Source organism: Erythrolamprus reginae, unplaced genomic scaffold, assembly GCF_031021105.1.
Source record: "Erythrolamprus reginae isolate rEryReg1 unplaced genomic scaffold, rEryReg1.hap1 H_7, whole genome shotgun sequence".
Lineage (NCBI taxonomy): Eukaryota > Metazoa > Chordata > Lepidosauria > Squamata > Dipsadidae > Erythrolamprus > Erythrolamprus reginae.
The window spans coordinates 1,332,443-1,353,771 of record NW_027248528.1 but is presented as its reverse complement, the minus strand read 5'-3'; the positions used below and the strand labels follow the sequence as shown (position 1 = coordinate 1,353,771).

The following is a 21,329-nucleotide window of genomic DNA, read 5'->3' as shown; positions in this document are numbered from 1 at the left end:
TTAGATTTATATGCCACCCCTCTCCGCAGACTCAAGGAGTAGCCTATTTTTTGGAGTCAAAAGCACATCTTCCCCCCCATAAAAGAGGGTGAAAATTTGAGTGGGTCTTATACACCGACTGTAACCCCACTCCACCTCTCAAACAGAGATTTGCAGCTTATACTCCAATGCGTCTTGTAGTCAGAAAAATACAGTAAGGGACGGCAACCTTTCTGTAACCTTCTGACTGTATACTTTGAAGCATAAATCACTGAATTAATTCATGGCAGACTCGAAACTTGGCTCTCCACCTTGCTGATATTCAATACCTATTAGCCAACACAGCCAAAAATAAACAACATTAGAAAAACAGCAGGCACTCCATTTTGGGGACCAGACAAATCTGCTAAGACTGGCAATTACTGATCTAATTTCCATCCTGATTTTTTAAAAAATATCAGCTCCTTCTGGACCTGCCAGTTTTAGACTATCCAGAGTGCGAAAGTTTTTTCTTACATTTGCAATGGTGCCCCCTGCCCGGGGGTCGAAAAGCCGCACGTGTTTATCCCTGCAGGCCGTGCAAAGCAAAGAGCCATCCAGGTTCCAGGCTGCACTGTAGATGACATCTGGGTGCAACTCGTCCAAGGAAATGGCCGCTTGTCCAACACTCACATCCCAGACTTTTACGACATTGTCACAGCCTGCAGCAGATGGGAAGGAGGCAAGACTCATGAATAGGAAAGTGGCAGGTTGCAGTTGTTGCCCTGGGCTTCTCTTTGGGCCTGTTTTTTTTCCTTACCTGCACTCAGCAGGAGATTCTGGGCTGTTGGGTGCCATGTCACAATCCCCACCCTTTTAGAGTGGCCTTCGAGAGTCACCAAGGGTTCATTCAAAGATCTTGTAAGACCACCTTCAGGCACTGACCAGACCTAAAAACATACAAGACAAAAAGAGTTGACCTTTTCCAGGTCCCAATGTCGTCTGGTGGGGGCCTAGGGGAAGAGCCTTCTCTGTCGTGGCCCCAGTCCTCTGAAATGAACACCCTCTGGAGATACATACTGCCCCCTCCCTCCTGATCTTTCATAAAGCTTTGAAGACCTACCTCTGCCGGCATGCATGGGGGGCCATGAGTTACGAGATTGTCTCCAGCTGACATGAATGATTAAATTGGATGAATGTGGATGATTGCATAATGGGTTTTAGTTTTGTACTAACTTTGCATATGTCTTTTAAAATAATTAGATTTCTCATGTATATTATATTTATTTACAAGGTTGTACACCGCCCTGAGTAGCTTCGAGAAGGGCAACATAGAAATCTAACAAATAAAAAAAATAAATAAGTAAAGACGTTTGTCAGAGAACTGGAAAGAAAATACACCGCCCCCTATTTCGCCAAAAGGGTTCTGTTATCTCATGTCTGCCTGCCTGCCTGCCGTGTGATCAAATCCTAGAGGCAACCCAGACAAGAATGGGCTTACCTAATAATAATAATAACAACAGAGTTGGAAGGGACCTTGGAGGTCTTCTAGTCCAACCCCTGCTTAGGAAGGAAACCCTACACTACTTCAGACAGATAGTTATCCAACATCTTCTTTAAAACTTCCAGTGTTGGAGCATTCACAACTTCTAGAGACAAGCTGTTCCACGGGTTAATTGTCTCTTTAACAAATGTCTCACATAACAACAGATGTTTTGGGCTCAATTGTGGTCATAAGTTGAGGACTACCTAAATTGCAATATTTCTTTTTTTTTGCCATTACTGCTGGTTCACAAAATAGTGCTGAGTGGTGCAGCAGGTAGAGTGCTGTACTGCAGGCCACTGAAGCTGACTGTAGATCTGTAGGTCAGTGGTTCAAATCCAATCACTGGCTCAAGGTTGACTCAGCCTTCCATCCTTCCGAGGTGGGTAAAATGAGGACCCAGATTGTGGGGGCAATATGCTGGCTCTGTTAAGAAGTGCTATTGCTAACATGTTGTAAGCCACCCTGAGTCTAAGGAGAAGGGCAGCATAAAAATTGAATAAATAAATTGAATAAATAAATAAAAGAGGGACATTCGGAAGGATGTCTACTGGCGCTCGCACATGGGGCATAGCCCTGCAGCACGCATGCCCAGGTGGTGCAGGACGAAGCAAACTGTCAGCGAGGTAAATCAGAACCCACCCTTGGTTTAGTCCCAAATCTTAAAGAGGTCTGCAGAGCGTGCTGCTAGTTTTTTTAAAAAAAATCTGTGCACAAAAAACATGTTCTTGTAAGCAACCAGGTGAAGTTGTGACCAGTGATGTCCTGAAGAACATGAATTTCCTCTGGCTTTGTAGTGTGCAGGCAAACTGCTCACTGGTGTCCTGAATCAGGGTTGGGCTACTGATCGGATGGTGGGGGGACGCAGTGGGGTAGCAAAAATAGAGCCCCACCCCAGAGCACCCAATTTGCACTGAAAGATGTTGAAAGAAAATGCAGGGCATCCTGCATAAGCCATGCACACAGTGCGTTGGTAAAAATTTGGTAGCCCTTCACTGCCCTGGACCCAGTTCCTTCCCTCTCCTTCCTTTTATTTGACCACTTACCATAACAGTACAGTCCTCAGATGTGCTGGCAATAATATGGTCATTGTGGGGGCACCACTCTATGTCTAACACCGGAGCTGTGTGGCCTGAGACCACAGGGTGGGCCTTGTCCAAGCGACCAGTCTGCAAAAATAGGGAGATAGAGAGAATGTGAATTCTAATGCATCAGAGGTTTGTTTCAAATGGAAACTTTTGCTTTCCAGTATTTGCGCTTTTTTCCTGTACTCCATTAAAACAGATGTTTCATTTTGAGAACGTGACCCATAAAAAGCCATATGATGAGAACCAGGAGATCCAATTATTCCCAGGCTCATTGAATCAATGCAGGTAAACGGGGTAGAGCAGGGGTCTTCAAACTTGGCAACTTTAAGACTTGTGGACTTCAACTCCCAGAATTCCCCAGCCAGCATAGAGAATTCTGGTACTTGACGTTCACAGGTCTTAAAGTTGCCATGTTTGAAGACCTCTGGTGTAGAGCAAGCAATAGACTGACCATGTTCATTTCCCCCAAACTTCTTGAGATAAACATCCAGAATTGGAAGAATGCCTTCAGAGTTTAAAGGCCTATCACAAGTACAAATTGACCAGCATCATCCTGATCCAATCTCTTTAATTTTCACTGTCTCTACCAGCAGATGGGAGATAGAAAGAGTAGCTTCACACAAAACCCCAAACCCTGGTTTATAAAACAAAACACAGGGACCCACCCATTACTCAGATCAATCGCTCTGAAATAGGTCTGTCTTCAGAATTTGCGGGTGCTGAAGTCAGCATGGATCAAGTACATGGTAGCCCTGAAGTTAAGACTCTGGATTTGCCAACCGGACGTTTGGTAGATTGGGGCACAAGCACCACATGAGAGGGTGAGTTCCTGTTCTTGATCCTGCTCTCACACACCTAGTAGTTTGAAAGCATGCAAATGCAAGTAGATAAATAGGTACCACCGGTGGGAAGATAACAGCATTCCATGAGCCCGTGTATAATCATGCCACCCACATGACCATGGAAGCAGGCTTTGGAGAATGCAGGCTTCCTCGGCTCTGAAACAGAGATAGGCACCAACACCACCTCCCAGAACCGGTCACACCTGGAGGAGAAATCTTTACCTCCGCTTTACATAAGTTTAGCACTAAATTATCCCACTTGCATTTGGAGAGGGGAAACAGAGGGGCCCAGGGACTAGAGAGAGACCCCTAGCAGGGAGCGAACAAGGTAAAGGCCTAACCATGTTGCTGCCTAATACAGTGGTACCTCATGATACGAACCCCTCGCCATACGAACAACCCGAGATACGAACCCGGGGTTCGGAAATTTTTTGCCTCTTCTTATGAACTTTTTCCATCTTATGAACCCGCCGCCGCCACCGAGAAGCCCGCCGCCCAGCTGTCGCTTTTTGAAACAGCCGGGGGGCTTCTCAGCGTCCTCCTGAACCCAAACGCCAAACCCGAACTTCCGGGTTCGGCGTTCGGGAGGCCGCCGAGAAGCCCCCCGGCTGTTTCAAAAAATGACAGCCGGGCGGCGGGGCTTCTCGGCGGCCTCCTGAACGCCGAACCCGGAAGTTTGGCAAAAGTTCGGGTTTGGGAGGCTGCTGAGAAGCCCCACCGCCCAGCTGTCACTTTTTGAAACAGCCGGGGGGCTTCTCAGCGTCCTCCTGAACCCAAAAGCCAAACTCGAACTTTCAGGTTCGGCGTTCAGGAGGCCGCTGAGAAGCCCCCCGGCTGTTTCAAAAGGTGACAGCCGGGCAGCGGGGCTTCTCAGTGGCCATCCGAACCCGAACCTTTGCGGAACTTCCAGGTTCGCCATTGGTAGAACGCTGAGAAGCGCCAGGCTATTTCAAAAGGTGACAGCCGGGCCGCGGCGGGGTTTTTTTCGTTGCACGCATTAATTCATTTTACATTGTTTCCTATGGGAAACAATGTTTAATCTTACGAACTTTTCACCTTACGAACCTCCCCCGGGAACCAATTAGGTTCGTAAGATGAGGTATTACTGTAGTTTATTAACAGGAAGAGAAATCTCATCAAATGTTAAATGCTTAAAACAGAAAAATAATGCAGCAGACTAATTGCGAGTCCAAACTTTTAGCATCCATGGCTACCAGGCATCTGGATTTTTTTAACTTCCAGTTATAACTGCTAAAATCCTTCCATCTCTTTCTTATTTTTTTTCCCACCCACCCCACTTTCCTTCTTTAATTAGCTCTTTTGCAGGCACGTGTTTATAGATCGCTGTTTCCACAGTGCCAACTAACCCACCCCCCTTCCCAGAATCCCACATCTCTCTGCATTCAGGGAAAATAACAAATTGTGTTGCCAAATTTTCACCAAGACACCGTTTCTGTGCCTTTAACCTGTAGCTGGGTCCACATGCATTACGATTGCCCCTATTTTTATCTACTCCGTTTATACGGCACTTAACATGCTGAATCATTTTCATAGCAAATCACAACTTTTCACTTGTGAAAATGTTCTACTAACATCAATCTCTGTTAAGAGAGTTGGAAGCAGGATTCACTGCTGGCTGGGTGGGTGGGTTTATTTTTTTTTAAGTTTGCTTTTACTTCTTATTTTAATTGGTTGGCAAAGCCCTTCAAGCACCTGGAAGCAACAGACTTGAGAAACTTTGCAATCATTTGCTATCCTTTCAGCAATTTCCACAATTTGAATGTTCATTCCCCCGTTCCTTCTCCTTCTGCGTTGCCTCCAAGAAGCAAGACCTGATCGTGTTGGAATTCACTACTCGGAATCCAGGGAAAACATTAGGCCAGTGGGTTGAATCTACTGCTACTTATCCAAATGGAAAAGAATGGGAATCTTAATGACCACCAGCCTGGTTTTCATGCTTTCTGTCTTCTATGCCCTCCTCCTGTCCTTTCCCACACTGTTTATTTCTCGCTGTCTCTTAATTTTCTCCATGTCATGCTGGAGTCATGAGATGCATCCTAGGGGCAAGCACAAGATCCTCGCCAAGGAAGCCTGGAAAAGCAACCCACTGCCTTGACCTACATCTAAACTTTGGTTTTGAAAGGGGGAAAATGTAACGGCTAGGGTAAATCGTAACAACGGTAGTCATTGCATTTGAAGGAAACTTCATGTAGCTACCGTGGCCTCCCAAAGAGATGCTTAAAACATACAACTTGGCTATGGGGAAGAGAAGTTATGTGTTACAGAAAGCAGGAGAGAAAGCCAATCCCCTGCTATCAAATATAAAGCTCAGATTGACAGACGATGAGAGACCTTAAGGAACTAATTTTCAAACTTTAATTTTTCAATGGGTTAGACCAGGAGTCTTCCACCTTGATAATTTTAAGCCTGGTGGACTTCAACTCCCAGAATTCTGGGAGTTAAAGTCCACCAGGCTTAAAGTTGCCAAGGTGGGAGATCTCTGGGTTGGCTTTGCTGGCTGGGGAATTCTGGGAGTTGAAGTCCACCAGGCTTAAAGTTGCCAAGGTGGGAGATCTCTGGGTTGGCTTTGCTGGCTGGGGAATTCTGGGAGTTGAAGTCCACCAGGCTTAAAGTTGCCAAGGTGGGAGATCTCTGGGTTGGCTTTGCTGGCTGGGGAATTCTGGGAGTTGAAGTCCACCAGGCTTAAAGTTGCCAAGGTGGGAGATCTCTGGGTCGGCTTTGCTGGCTGGGGAATTCTGGGAGTTGAAGTCCACCAGGCTTAAAGTTGCCAAGGTGGGAGATCTCTGGGTCGGCTTTGCTGGCTGGGGAATTCTGGGAGTTGAAGTCCACCAGGCTTAAAGTTGCCAAGGTGGGAGATCTCTGGGTTGGCTTTGCTGGCTGGGGAATTCTGGGAGTTGAAGTCCACCAGGCTTAAAGTTGCCAAGGTGGGAGATCTCTGGGTTGGCTTTGCTGGCTGGGGAATTCTGGGAGTTGAAGTCCACCAGGCTTAAAGTTGCCAAGGTTGCAGACGCCTGGGTTAGACCACAGGGTTGTGAACCAGGAACTGCTGAGTTTGGGGATCAACAATTGAAGAAACTTCAGAGTTTAGTCTGAAGCCAGAATCACCACGAGGAAGCCCAGAAGATAACTCTTAATTATTGCCAACTGATGTCGGTTCTTTTTCTCCTCCGGCTGCCCCCAAACCACTTCCTCTTCTTCTTCATTTTTTCCCCTTTTTTTTTCATCTTATTTCCGTAACAGGTCCTAACCATTTAAGGTAAAAAAGAAATCAGCAGTTCCACCAATCCCTGCCCCCCCTTTCTTGTTGCACGCTGTGCAAGTCCCCAGAAAACCGCAAAAAAAAAAAAAAGCAGAGGAAGACTCAGAAAACAGAAGTTAGATTTGCAGTTTTTCTGTGGGATTCCTTGACAAGACGCTGCCTTGAACGCTGGCTGGGACGAAGACCTGAGATAAACCAGAAAAGCTTTGAAAGATGTGTCAAAGCAGTGGGAGGTTGTTGTTTACGAAGGTGGGAGAGGTCACCTTGGACAATGGCAGGACCAGGAAGGCCCCTCCACCACTGGCTTCCACGACAATGGCTAAGAATTGGGGGTTGACAGAGCAAAAATTCCCATCCCATGTCATTTGAGAAACCCGGATGTCATCATAGCATTGGTCAGTCTTCACCGGTTGCCCGTAGACGTGGCGGAACTTACTGGACCTCACAACTTTGCGGCTCATGGTTCCTGCAAAAGAGCACATCGTTAACACCCTACAGGCATCGCTGGGAGCATGCAGCCACCACCATTAGCCCCATTTCCTTCTTGAAACCTTGAGCCCATGTGAGCTTGATGACAGACCCTGAGCCTCATTTTGCCACCTGCCAACTATGCTAAGCCCTCTCCATCTCTGCCCAGAAGAACCAATTGGGGTCAAGAAAGTTCTGATTATTATTATTATTATTATTATTATTATTATTATTATTATTATTAATTATATTTGTATGCCGTCCTTCTCTGAAGAGTCAGGGCGGCTCACAAGATACAATATAAAACAACACGTACAAACAAATCTAACTAGTTAAAAACAGGAAAGTGCTGTGTTCAAGTCTTACACAGGCCAACCTCTCCCCCAAATAATCCCAGAAGATGAGTTTGCAGCCTGGTTGGTTTATTTACAAATTAACAATATAAAACAACATGTACAAACAAATCTAACTAGTTAAAAACTACAAGCTAAAAACCTAATACATTAAAACCAATCAACCAATTCAATCACAACCATACATCACATTTAGTAATCAGGGGGCAGCTTCTAAGGCCATGCAGCTGCAGAAGATAGTTGGGCAACCCACGTCCCCTTCTTGAGTAGACCCTCCAAGGCCCAAACGCTTGCCACGGAATAGGAGAGCGCGTCAGAATACGGTGAAGCTGAGGAAAGTGCTGTGTTCAAGTCTTACACAGGCCAACCTCTCCCCCAAATGATCTCAGAAGGTGAGTATGCAGCCTGGTTGGTTTATTTACAAATTAACATTCTTCCAGATCTCAAAATCATAAATATGTAAATAACCCAGATGCAACCCTTAAATCCACAGATTTTCTTCAGTGGAACTCGGGATATATTTATTTATTTATTGGACTTTTATGGCGCCACTCTATTACAGAACAATATATGGATAATTTATATTATCCTCACAACCATCCTAAGTAGTAAACCGGCTTGAGCAACAAACATTTCCAGTAGACTAGCTAGTTGTCTTCACCATTGGGGGGAAATGACTGCAGAGCTTTCTAGCCAAACCCCAGGCTTTATTTCACCATTCTACGAGGTCTTCCACGTGCTGGACTACAACGCCCATCATTCGCAGCAGGAGGGAGAAAGCTACTCTCTTGAATATGCCATCTAAATGAAAGGATGAAAAGACATCCACTTCCCAGGCTGGTGTCTGAGGTTGCTGGGAAAAGAAAACACCTTCCCAATTCGAACGGAGACAAGAGGCCAGTTAAATCGGAGAGGAAGGGCTTCCGCTGCCTGAACTCTATTACAGAATTGCTCCCTCTCCCCCGCCCCCAGTGACCTACCTCACAGGGCTGTCTGTGCTTTGCCCATCGAAGTTCCAAAGCCAAGATAAAAATCAACAGCCCCCAAAATTCTCCTTGCAACCCATAAGCTCTCCCGGCAAGACCCCCATCCACAGCTGCAGAGACACACTCCAATCCTTTTGGTTACACACACACACACACACACACTGTGCACTCACCTGCACCTTCCGTAGCTGGTGTGCCACACAATGCATTAGGAATAGAGCGCTCAGGCTTTTTAAAAGACATCGCCCAGGAACAGCGCTGGGAGGGCTGTCTCTTAAAGGGCCAGCACACAGAAAGCTCGCCACCTCTGCTTCTCATACTTTTTCTCACTTCCTCTCTTCCTACTCTGCACCCCCCCCCCTCCTCTTTTCTTTAGCATCCTTCAGCATGATGATGGCACAGAATTGCTGCTTTATTTGCACAAAATACTGTAGAGGCATGCGAGATGAGTGGGGAAATGGACTGCCTGTTAAGAAGAACGGTGCACAGGTTTCATTTGGGTTGTTCCAAACTGCTTGAAGAAGAGCCTCACGGAGACTCTATAACTAGCTGTGTAAAAATCTCGTGGTGTTCCATTTTACTTCAGGATCTATTGTAGCGTGAAGTTCCGCTTCAAATATTTGCCTCTGTTGCTCCCTGATAAGCAGGGCCACATCAATTTCAGAAAATGGTACCGTCTGCAAAACCGAGCCCCTCTCAAAACATTAAATGACCCCTGCTTTTTTTAGCCCTTCTGTGTGTTGCTATCTCATTCAGGTGATTGCTTCACAATGTCACCCAGTTTGGAGGATTCACAAAAGGATAATATAGATGGGCTCAATGAGGCACACCCATCAGTGTTTGTACCACTGCATTGTGAACCAGGCAGCCCCATTTAGAACATGTTGTAGTGGTCTAGCCGAGGAGTAGGTAAAGTTGGCTCTTCTATGACTTTGAACTTCAACTCCCAGAATTCCTGAGCCAATCATGCTAGCTGAGGAATTCTGGGAGTTGAAGTCCACATGTAGATGAGCCAACTTTGCCTACCCTGGTCTAGCCACAAGAGGACTTGTATATAAGTGTCTGTTTACAGAGCAAACCCACCATCTTAAAAAGGGGCTATGATAATTATGACCTGAGAGTTTGTATATTATTATTATTATTATTATTATTATTATTATTATTATTATTATTATCTTTTATTCATTAAACATGAAACCTAGTCAACTGAACATTTTAAAAAGTGTCACAAATACCACTTTTTATAATGTTCTCTGTTTTCACAGCCTACAGCAATTTTTTTTTTAATCATCCAAAATGCATTTTTCTTCGTCTACAGTTTGATGTATTTGTAATATCCCTCTGCCTCCTATTTTTCTTGGCAGGTAAAAGCTGTTGATGTCATTTTGTGGATGTAAAGCATGGTACATATTCAAAAGTTTGTGCGTTTTCTGGTCCAAATTGTCCAGTTCAGCCAAAGTCCAGTTGATGATTCCACTGAGTAGTGTATCACTGCAACTGCCCGTGTATTGATGCTTTAATTATGTTTCCAGCATTCAGCTTTGATTTTAATATTTTGTGGACCCTACTGATGTATTACTTTTGTGTTGACTCTGACTTTTCTTATTTATGTCATCTGCACCTCTATAACTGTCTGGTTTGGTGCTGCAACCCAACAGGACCGACACAGACTTCAGAGGACAATCAGAACTGCAGAAAAAGCAATTGCTGCCAACCTGCCTTCTATTGAGGACCTTTATACTGCACGAGTCAAAAAGAGGGCGGGGAAAATATTTACTGACTCCTCACATCCTGGACACAAATTGTTTCAACTCCTACCCTCAAAACGTCGCTACAGAACACTGCACACCAAGGCAACTAGACACAAGAACAGTTTTTTTCCGAATGCCATCACTCTAAACAAATAATTCCCTCAACACTGTCAGACTTTCTACTGAATCTGCACTTCTATTCTACTAGTTTTTCTCATCATTCCTATCACCCATTTCCTCCCATGTTGACTGTATGACTGTAACTTGTTGCTTATATCCTAAGACTTTTATTAATATTGCTTCTTCATTGCTTATTTGACCCCTATGACAATCATTAAGTGTGGTACCACATGATTCTTGACAAATGTATATTTTATTTTATGTACGCTGAGAGCATATGCACCAAGAGTCTATGGAAAGGGGCGGCATACAAATCTAATAAATAAATAAATAAATAAATAAATAAATAAATAAACAAATAAGACAAATTCCTTGTGTGTCCAATCACACTTGGCCAATAAAATTCTATTCTATTCTATTCTATTATTTGTTTGTTTTGTCAAGTACATATTGATGGTATACAAAGATATAACATTTATATACATGATACTAGTAAAAGAGAAACATTAGGACAGGGGATGGAAGGCACTCTGGTGCACTTATGCGCGCTCCTTTTGACTTTTCCATTCATGATGTTATCTGCTTCCAATATGCCTAGGTACAGTATTTGTAACCATCTTCCTTTGCTAATGCTTTCATTATGCTTCCATTTCCCAGTTCTAGTCTTTTTCATTTTTCCTTGCTGTATGAATAGAGCACATTTTTCAAGTCCAAATTTCATTTTGATGTCACTGCTGAACAGCAGTTGAGTATTGGGGCTTTTTGCATACATTTTGAAGTCACCCATGTAGAGTAGATAGTTTATCTTGCCATGCTGGCTTCAGATTTGGTATCCCAGTTTTGTGTTTCATGTGATTATTGTCAGTGGAATTAAGGTGATGTTGAACAGTAGTACTGAAAGTGAGTCTCCCTGAAAGATTCCATGTCTGATGTTGACTTTACCAATGGTCTCCCATTTGCTTTTTGTTCTCCCTTTTTTCATTTTGGCGAAAAACGTAGGCCATAATATATATAGAGAGGAATGGGAACAGATTTGGAAGAGAAATATTAAATTAACAAAATCCACAATATAAAATGCTATACTGTTGGCACCTTCCACCCAAAAGACTAGCTAAAATACATAAAAATTACAGCCCAGTGTGTTGGAAATGTAAAAACACTCAAGGCACCTTCTTTCACCTATGGTGGTTATGTCCAGAGACAAGAAAATACTGGAAAAAAATAAATAATTGGTTGTGTCAAATGACAAATACAAAAATAGAATATACACCAGAATTTTTTTAATTGGGTATTATGAGAGGCAACTATTCTAAAAATGTAAAATATTTAAGCTTGCATATTACAACAGCTGCAAGAATTGTATTTGCACAGAACTGGGAAAATCCGCAAATACCTGAAGATAATGAGATTATCAAGAAAATATATGACTGTGCAGAGATGGACAGATTGACAATTGAACTTAATAATCGAAAAGAATCGGACTATTATGAAACCTGGACAAAATGGTACCAATGGACAGAAAAAAGAAACTTAAAAGAAGCAGTGGAATAAAACATCAAGAAATCTAAAAGTAATTAGAAGACAATGTCCATAGGAATGTATATACGATGTAGATTCATCTGTAAATATGACTATGTACTTTAAAAAAAGAGGAAAAAATTAATAAATATATATATATATTTTAAAAATGTAAAGACATTTTGCTGATTCCAAAGTTTTCCAGACAGGTATTAATCCAGTTGCAGAGTAAAAAGTCAAATGCTTTCCTGTAATCAATCCACACCATATTTGAATTCATTTTTCTTTGCTTTGCATTTTTTAGTATTATTTTGTCAATGAACAACTGATCTTTTGTTCCCCTTGATTTTTCATAATTTCCTTTTTGTTCTATTGGATACAAATGGTTTTCAATCAGATGATTGAATACTGAATTTGCCAGTATTCTTGTAAAATGTTTAATCATTGTTGGCAGAAAAGTAATTGGGTGATCGTTGCTTGGTTTTGTGCCCTTTTCTGGATTATCAGCTATGTTCGGCCAGCTGTTAACCATTGTTCGCTTGTTGCATTTTGAAGCATTTTATCAAATTGAGTAGCCATGCGATGATGGAGGCTGGTCAGCCAGTATCCATGCAATTCATCCAGGCCAGGTGCACTCCAATTCTTGACTTTCTTTGCTTGTTTTGCAACTATATCTGTAGTTATTATAATATTTTACATTTTGTTTCATGTTGTTTATTGTTGAATATCTTTGATCCAGAAAGCAGTTTTGTTGTATTCCACTGAGTTTTTCCACATTTCTTTCCAAAGTTGAAATCTGTTTCTTTACATGGGTGAACATTAATTTAGGCTTGATTTTCAACAAGGAATCAGTAGAAGAGGTGTTGGTTTCTTCTGAATGGGACATTTTCACGATATTGTTTTATGCGTCCTTCGTATCTTTCAATTTTCTGCTATTACTATTACACACTGTTTTATTTCTTCCATGTCTCCCTTTATTATTTTTTCCTCCAGGTTGTATTTTTTGTGCAAACTATTTTTCAGCCTTTTGTTCTTTAGTTTTCTTTCTTTCAAGTACAGTGGTACCTCATCTTACGAACGCCTCTTCTAACGAACTTTTCAAGATACGAACCCGGTGTTTAAGATTTTTTTGCCTCTTCTTCCGAACTATTTTCACCTTACGAACCCAAGCAGTTGCTGCTGGGATGAAGGGGTTTCTTTCCCCCCCTTTTTTTGAAGAAAGAAAAGGGAGGGGCGGCTTGGAGGAGGAAAGATTTTGCAGAGAACAGCTTGCTTGCAGAGGCACTGAAAGGGTGTCTTTTGAAGAAAGAAAAGGGAGGGGCGGCTTGGAGGAGGAAAGATTTTGCAGAGAACAACGTGCTTGCAGAGGCACTGAAAGGGTGTCTTTTGAAGAAAGAAAAGGGAGGGGCGCCCCCCTTGCCTTTCTTCCTTCCCACTCACCCTTTAGCCTAGCCTTGCTTCTTCCACCCGCCCCCTTTAGCTGCTCCTCCCTGCCCTCTGTTCGCCTCCCTTCTAAAGTTTGGGATTTTCCTGAAGGATTTGCACGCATTATTTGCTTTTACATTGATTCCTATGGGAAACATTGTTTCGTCTTATGAACTTTTCACCTTACAAACCTCCTCCTGGAACCAATTAAGTTCGTATCATGAGGTACCACTGTACGTTAAATTGCTGACAAACTCTCCTAGTTTTTTATTTTAATTTCAAATCGAATTTTCCACTTTGGTGTTCCAGGGGTTTATTTTGGGGCTATTTTATAGCCCAGTTCTGCAGTTATAATGGCGGCTGTGCTATACATTAGTTGGTTGGTTTCATATAGTGTGCTGGATGCAATGGAATTTAAAATGTTATTCAGAGCAGTTAACAACAGATCTTTCACTCGTTTGCTATGCACTTCACGGATGGCAGGTAGTCTTTGATGTGGTTTTCAATCTTTTCTTTTAACATTTTCGCTAGATCAGTGATTTTCAACCTTTTTTGAGCCGCGGCACATTTTTTACATTTACGAAACCCTGGGCCACATTGAGCGGGGGGGGGGGGCGGCTAAAAAAAGTTTGGACAAAAAAATTCACTCTATTTCTTTCTCCCTCCCTCTTTCTCTCCCTTCCTTCCTCTTTCTTTTTCTCTCTTTCCATCCCTCTTTCTTTCTCTTCCTTCCTTCCTCTCTTTTTTGCTCTCTTTCTCCCTCCCTCCCTACGTCCCTTTATGTCTTTCTCTCTCTCTCCTTCCCTCCCTCTCTCTCTTGCTTTCTTTCTCTCTCTTTCTCTCTCTTTCTTTCTCTTGTTCTTTCTCTCTCTCTTGCTTTCTTTCTCTCTCTCTTGCTTTCTTTCTCTCTCTCTCTCTTGCTTTCTTTCTCTCTCTCTTGCTTTCTTTCTCTCTTTGTTTCTCTCTCTTTTTCTTTCTTTCTGTCTTTCTTTCTCTCTCTCTTGGTTTCTTTCTCTCTGAGCTTCGCGGCACACCTGACCATGTCTCGCGGCACACTAGTGTGCCACGGCACACTGGTTGAAAAACACTGCGCTAGATCACTTAGTTCCACATTTTCAAATTGTTGCACAGGAGGATCTTCATTCTGTATGTTGGTTTCTTCCACTAGCTGGTCAGTTTGTTCCTGTGTTGGAGCAGTTTCTGCAGCTTGTTCATCATTACTTGCTGTCTTCTTTTTAGCCAATATTTCTAGATATTGCATTTCTACATCTGTGAAAACTTTATTACGGATGATGAAGTGTCTTTGATCCATTAATCTTTGTTCAGTTACATCACTTTCCGGGTGTTTTTCCTTCCTAAAGTTGCATCATTGTTTTTTGAAATCCCCTGGCTGTTGGTTCTGCCTGGTAGTAATATTTGATGATTTTTCTCTTTTCTTCAGTTGTGCAAGTTTCGCGCTTTGGTTCAAGTTGCTTTGCAGTTGTATGCCCTGGTTCCCTGGCAGTAACAACATAGAAACATAGAAGATTGACGGCAGAAAAAGACCTCGTGGTCCATCGAATCTGCCCTTATACTATTTCTTGTATTTTATCTTAGGATGGATATATGTTTATCCCAGGCATGCTTAAATTCAGTTACCGTGGATTTACCAACCACGTCTGCTGGAAGTTTGTTCCAAGCATCTACTACTCTTTCAGTCAAATAAGATTTTCTCCCGTTGCTTCTGATCTTTCCCCCAACTAACCTCAGATTGGGCCCCCTCGTTCTTGTGTTCACTTTCCTATTAAAAGCACTTCCCTCCTGAAACTTATTGAATCCATTCACATATTTAAATGTTTCGATCATGTTCCGCCTTTCCCTTCTGTCCTCCAGACTATACAGATTGAGTTCATGAAGTCTTTCCTGATACATTTTATGCTTAAGACCTTCCACCGTTTTTGTAGCCCGTCTTTGGACCCATACAACTGAGCACTGTAGTTCCTTTTTTGACAGATAAATAAGCCCTACCCACTCGGATGATGTCACTGACCCATACATACATAAATGCATACATACATACACAGTAATGGGCCGCCAGCTGCCAGCACTCATGGTGTGCTCTGTGCATGTGTGTGTGTTTGTGCTTGTGCGTGTGCTTGCACGAGATTTGGCTGATGCACATGCGCAGCAACTGAAGAGCATCCTCCTGCAAGGGACATTTGGGCAAAAATTGCCCAAATCTCGCTCGCACGAGGACACTCATGTGCGATTTCAGTTGCTGCGCATGCGCACCAGCCAAATCTCATGCAAGTGCATGCATGGGCATGTGTGCCAGGCATGCGCATGCGTGGAGTGCACCATGAGCACCAACAACTGGCAGCCCATCACTGTATGTATGCATGTATGTATGTATGTATGTATGTATGCATGCACTGAATGGCCGCACTTACTTTCCCTATCAGATCTGTCCCAGAGGTCAACGTGTGCGCACATGCAGGGTGGTGGGTGCACACCCACCCCATGCAAGAATTTGTGCAAGAATTTTTCTTTGCACCCCAGGCAAAAAACCAGTGAAAATTGCCAAAATCTCACACAAGGACGCTTGCACACATGGGATTTCAGTGATTTTCATGCCCCCACTGCAGGCATATGCCCCTCCTGCGCAACCCCATGGAAGAATTTGCTTCCGCGCATGTGCAGAAGCAAAGAAAGCACGAAAACCGCTGAAACCTCATTTGTGTGTGAGCATCTTCGCATTAGATTTCAGTGCTTTTTGCTGAATTCTTTGCTTGCACAAATGCGTGGAAGCAAATTCTTGCACGGGGTTGCGCAGGGGGGCATATGCCTGCAGTGGGGGCATGCAGATGTGTAGATGTACATACACAGGGGTGGGTGCTACCCGGATGGAAGGAACACAATGGGGTAGGGAAAATGGAGCTCCACCCCAGAGCCCCCAATTTGCACTGAAAGATGTTGAAAGAAAATGCATAAACCACACCCACAGTGTGGTAGTAAAAATTTAGGTAGCCCTTCGCTGCGCATACATCACTGTTTCCGCTAACGGATCGGCAATCCCAGGCATACTGTGGGAAGCCCAATACTGTATATATGTATGTATGGGTCAGTGACACCATCAGAGTGGGTAGGGCTTATTTATATGGTTGTAGGGAAGACTTAAAGGCCAAATAGGGATGGATGAAATGGTCCAGATAGCAATAGCATTTAGACTTATATGCCGCTTCAGAGTGCTTTACAGCCCTCTCTAAGCGGTTTACAGACAGTAAGCATATTGCCCCCTAACAATCTGGGTCCTCATTTTACCCACCTCGGAAGGATGGAAGGCTGAATCAACCTTGTTTGTTTGTTTGTTTAGTCCAATACATAATACACATTGAAGAGAATAGATATGTAGTAATATAACTAAAGAAACGAATAGAAGAAAAGATATAAAAGTATAGGTGAACAAATTTGAAAGGAAGATAAATGAGTTAAGGAGCGACAATTGGACAGGGGACGGAAGGCACACTGGTGCACTTATGCACGCCCCTTAGTGACCTCTAAGGAACCTAGAGAGGTCAATCGTGGATAGTCTAAGGGAAAAATTTTGGGGGTTAGGGGTTGACACTACGGAGTCAGGTAATGAGTTCCACGCTTCGACAACTCGGTTGCTGAAGTCATATTTTTTACAATCAAGTTTGGAGTGGTTAATATTAAGTTTGAATCTGATGCGTGCTCGTGTTGTTGCAATTGAAACTGAAGTAGTCATTGACAGGTAGAACGTTGCAGCATATGATCTTGTGGGCAATACGTACTTAGGTCGTGTTTTAGGCGTCATAGTTCTAAGCTTTCAAGACCAAGGAAGCCTATTGAGATTCGATCTGCCAAACTGCTGGTAGCCGGTTATCAGCAGAAGTAGCTCTTGCAGTACTGCACTCTAACCACTGCGCCACCAAGGTTCTGTCATGGTTTACTGCCTGCATTTTGACACTCCCTTCAAAAAACTGAAATTGCAGTAGTGCAAGGATTTGCTGCCTTATTTTGGGATGCGCAAATGGGGCAGGCAGGGGAAAGCTGCAGCCCATGGGCTGATGATCACCCTGACCTACAATAAGGGGCAGGACTGAGATATTAAACCAGAAAGAGCTTTTGCAGATCATAAATAGCACCCAGAATCACTGGGAACCATTGAAGGCATTGAAGTAGAATAATGGGGAAATAGTTTTACAGTGAGCGGACATAAACACAGTGTTCGCCTACAAAGGAAATTTAAACAGTACAATTGCTGGCACTATTGGTAGAAGAACTGACAATTTGGGAACCTCAGACTGAATTAAGATTTTAAAATTGAAGACAAAACAGTTTTCCCGAGACTGGAAATGCAGCTCCAGGATTGAACAATATCTGAATCATCTCCATCTTTCCTGGCATTAGATTCAGGACTGCCAAAAGGAATATCTTCCTTCCAGCCTGAGAAAAAGGAACACAGTTAGGCAATCATTCCAGATGAATCATCTCCTTCAGTGCCTGGCAGCACAAACCACAGTCCAAACTTTACTCTGTTTGAAAACTGCAAGTACAATTGTTGCAATCCAGTAGTAGACATTTGCTGGGAAGTCTTACTTAGGAGAAGACAGGCGGGAGGCTGCATGGTTAGTATGGAGAGCCCTTTCAACCACAGACATCACATCAAAACAATTGATGCCTTCTGTGTGACATCTGTCTTCCATTTTGCTGCTAAGCAATCGTGTGAGTGGTGAGTGGAGAGAAAAAGAAAACGAACATTTCAAATGTTCCACTATGGTTGAACATTTAAAAGAAGCCCAATTTTTGGAGACTGCCTGGACAACTCCCTGCAGATATATTGACCAGGTTGTTTGCCATTGCTTCGTTCCTAGAGTTGAGAGAAAGTGACCTATTCCCTCCAAAGGTTTTTTTCCAGCCGTAAGTCTTTGCAGGATTGTTTTAATTCATACTCCCTACAAAGATTATTTTTTTCAGCCCTAACCAGTGTTCTGCCCGCGTTTTTCAACCACCCGTAATTACTGTACAGGGTAATTAGTCCAGGAAGACACACACCACACGATAAAAGGAAAACCCAAAGGTTTTTATTAACAGAAAAACAGAAACAGCTGCCTTTTTAAATGTCAAAGGGATTTTCTGGTACACACAAGGCACAGGTTAAATGCAGTCCAATTGCTCACCCAATAACTGGGAAATTGAGTCCAATTCTAAAGTCCAGAGAGTCCACACACAATCTTGAACAGTACAAAAACCACGATCTTGACGAAACAATGAATCGGATAAACTGCCATGAGGCTAAAACACCAGGCTGCACTTTTATCTGTAGCACTAATTACAGCAGCCCCACCCAACCACAGGTGGCCTCATTTTCTCTTGTAATAATCCTTCAGTTGTTGTCTCCTATGCATCACTCTACGCATGCGTGGATGTGTCATTAATTCTTGTCCAGAATCCAGGGATGATACAGATGACTGATCGCCTCCTGGGCTGTCTGCCAAACTCCCCTCTTCCCTGTCACTCACGCTTCCTTGGTCAGAGGAGGCTTCGTCGGCAGATTCCATCGGGAGCAAAACAGACCTGTGGCATGTGGATAAACCCCCCACATCCACCTGCACATTCCTTGGGGCAGGAGCTGGGCCAGAGCTAACCACAACAACCAGGGGATAAAATAAAACGCTGAAGCTGACCAGACTAAGGACACTAGCCAGATGAAAACCTGGAAGGTAGATCCCCCCCCCCCCCCAGTTTTCCTACAGAAAAAATAAGATGCATCTTATACTCTGGTGTGTCTTATACTCCGAAAAATACGGTAACTTACATATAAATATAACTACATATATTTATAATGCAGGGGTGGGCAGCAGGCAGGATGGGGTGGAATGCAGTTCCATCAGCAGAAATGAAGCTGTGTGCCCAGCTCCAGCTGATTATCCCTCCCCTCCCATCCTCTTCTTCCTCCTCGGAAAGCGGCAGAACAGTAATGGCAGAAGTTGCGGGGGGCCCATTTCCTCCCCCCATCTTTTCTCAACAGCTGATCGGCACCTGTTCGCCTACCTACCCATCCTGAGGTGGGAGGGCCAGGAAGGAGAGCGCAGGAAACACAAAGCAAATTATCACCCCAGCGAGCGACACTGGTGAGGCTGTCAGTCGAAGACTTAATAGTTCACTTGAAGCTTGATGATCGTTCAAGTCACTCCCACCTGGTCACATGGCCAGCAAGCCACTCCTACCCACATGACCATCAAGCCACACCCACAAAATAAGCCACTCCCACAGTGGGGCAGTAAAATTTTTGGCTGTCCATTATTTTTATAATGTATATGAAATATAACTAAATATAAAGAAAAATAGCTGAATATGTATTTCTCTTGATGGCTATGATCATTTTCTTTTTATGGTAGCAAATTTGGCAAGGCTTTGTTGGCCACCAAAAGCCTTACCAAAATTTGCTACCATTGAAAATTTCTATGGAAAGAAAACCTGAAGGGTTTGAGGAGCTGCTTGCAGCTCAATTTATGTTGTTATGTTAAGCCATTATGGTTTAATCAATGTTTATTGGATAGATCACAATAACTGGTGTCACACATGCAAAGTCATTAAGCGATGTCAACAGTAAACTAAACCACAATATCACACTTGTATGAATCTGGCAGCTGACTAGATCTAGTGTACCCAAAAGATTTTAATGGCTATGTATAGATGTTAAGCAGCCATGGGTTATTAGAACTGGTAGGCCTGGTGGGGGGAGGCTCCGCCTATCCACCTGGGATGGTTTTGCACATGTGCAGAAGCGTTGTACACGTATGTGAGCGCGCACGCAAGCCTGTGGTAAAATATTTTACAACCCACCGCCAATGTTAAGACTCATCCCTCCCTCAGATAGTAAGATAAAGAAATCTTTACAAAGAAAGCTTGGCTTGGTTGAGCCTCATGGACAATTTTCAGATTGGAAAAAGCACAGAGCTAAATCTCAAGCAATTTGACCTCTCTGTTTATTATCTAATTTCATAAAGGCCTTGAGGCAGATAATGCAGACTGTGTGGTTTTGATGTCGGCCTTGGTGTTCATCGGAGCACTTTCATCAGTTCCCATGGGAATGGTTTGGGTGGAAGACCACTTATCCCAGCTAATTATTTAATGAACATCTCGAGGGTGCCCCATCGAAGAGCTTTCCCTCTGACAAGATTTAACCTTTACCGGCTCTGCTAACAGAGGGAAGATACGATAACACTGTAGCACAAAGCTAATCGGCTAGGACAGGTGTTGGCTCTGGAGCCCGCCTGTGACACTTTCTTTCTTTCTTTCTTTTTTAAACTTTTTTTATTGAAACAAATACAAAAACATACAAATGAAAACATATGAAAATTAAAACATTAAAAAACAATGTCTTTCTTCTCACTTGGAACTGAACCCAGAAGGATATTACTTTCAACAAAAGGGAAGGAAGGATTTTAGAAAGACATTTGTAGTGTTAGTCTGGAATAAAAGTCTTGAAAATTCAGAGTTACACTGAGTTAATTAAGACAAAACCTTTTTGAAGTGTCTGCTTGCTTCCTTCCTACATCCGGGCTCTGTTGCCTCGTCTCATCCACACTGCTCTCCTTCCCCATTTCCTTCCCTGTTCCTCACAGACTCATACAGTTTAGCCATAGTTCTACTTGAAACCAACAAAAAGTTTGCAACAAAACAAGGAAACGCAGAGAGAGAACCAAGGATTCATTGCAACCCTGAGCTATAAATATTCTCCTTCCTTAGTACTTCTACTTGCCAAAAAAAAAAAAAAATGAAGTTGTTACAAAACATAGTTGTGGGTTTCTGTGGTCTAAAGAACAGCAGAAAGAGCCAGTGTAGTGTAGTGGTTTCAAGGCACCAGTCTAGAAACTGAGAGATCATGAGTTCTAGTCCCGCTTTGGGCATGAAGTCGGCAGGTTGACCTTAGGCCAGCCCTTCACTTTCAGCCCTAGGAAAGAAGGAAGGGCAAGCTACTTTGGAAAAAA

The 21,329-nt window shown here is 43.2% G+C and overlaps 1 protein-coding gene across 1 annotated transcript; it reads right to left on the bottom strand.

The window, feature by feature from the left end:
• Window positions 1-495: 495 nt before the first annotated feature.
• LOC139155848 (coronin-1B-like) lies at window positions 496-8,773 on the bottom strand (the record flags this gene model as incomplete). The annotated part of the gene is made up of 5 exons (XM_070731179.1): window positions 8,692-8,773; window positions 6,975-7,177; window positions 2,548-2,670; window positions 779-908; window positions 496-680 (listed from the first exon to the last, which is right to left on the bottom strand). Coding segments are annotated over exons 1-5 (711 nt in total), but the record flags the coding sequence as incomplete, so codon positions are not given.
• Between the last annotated feature and the right edge of the window lie 12,556 nt (window positions 8,774-21,329).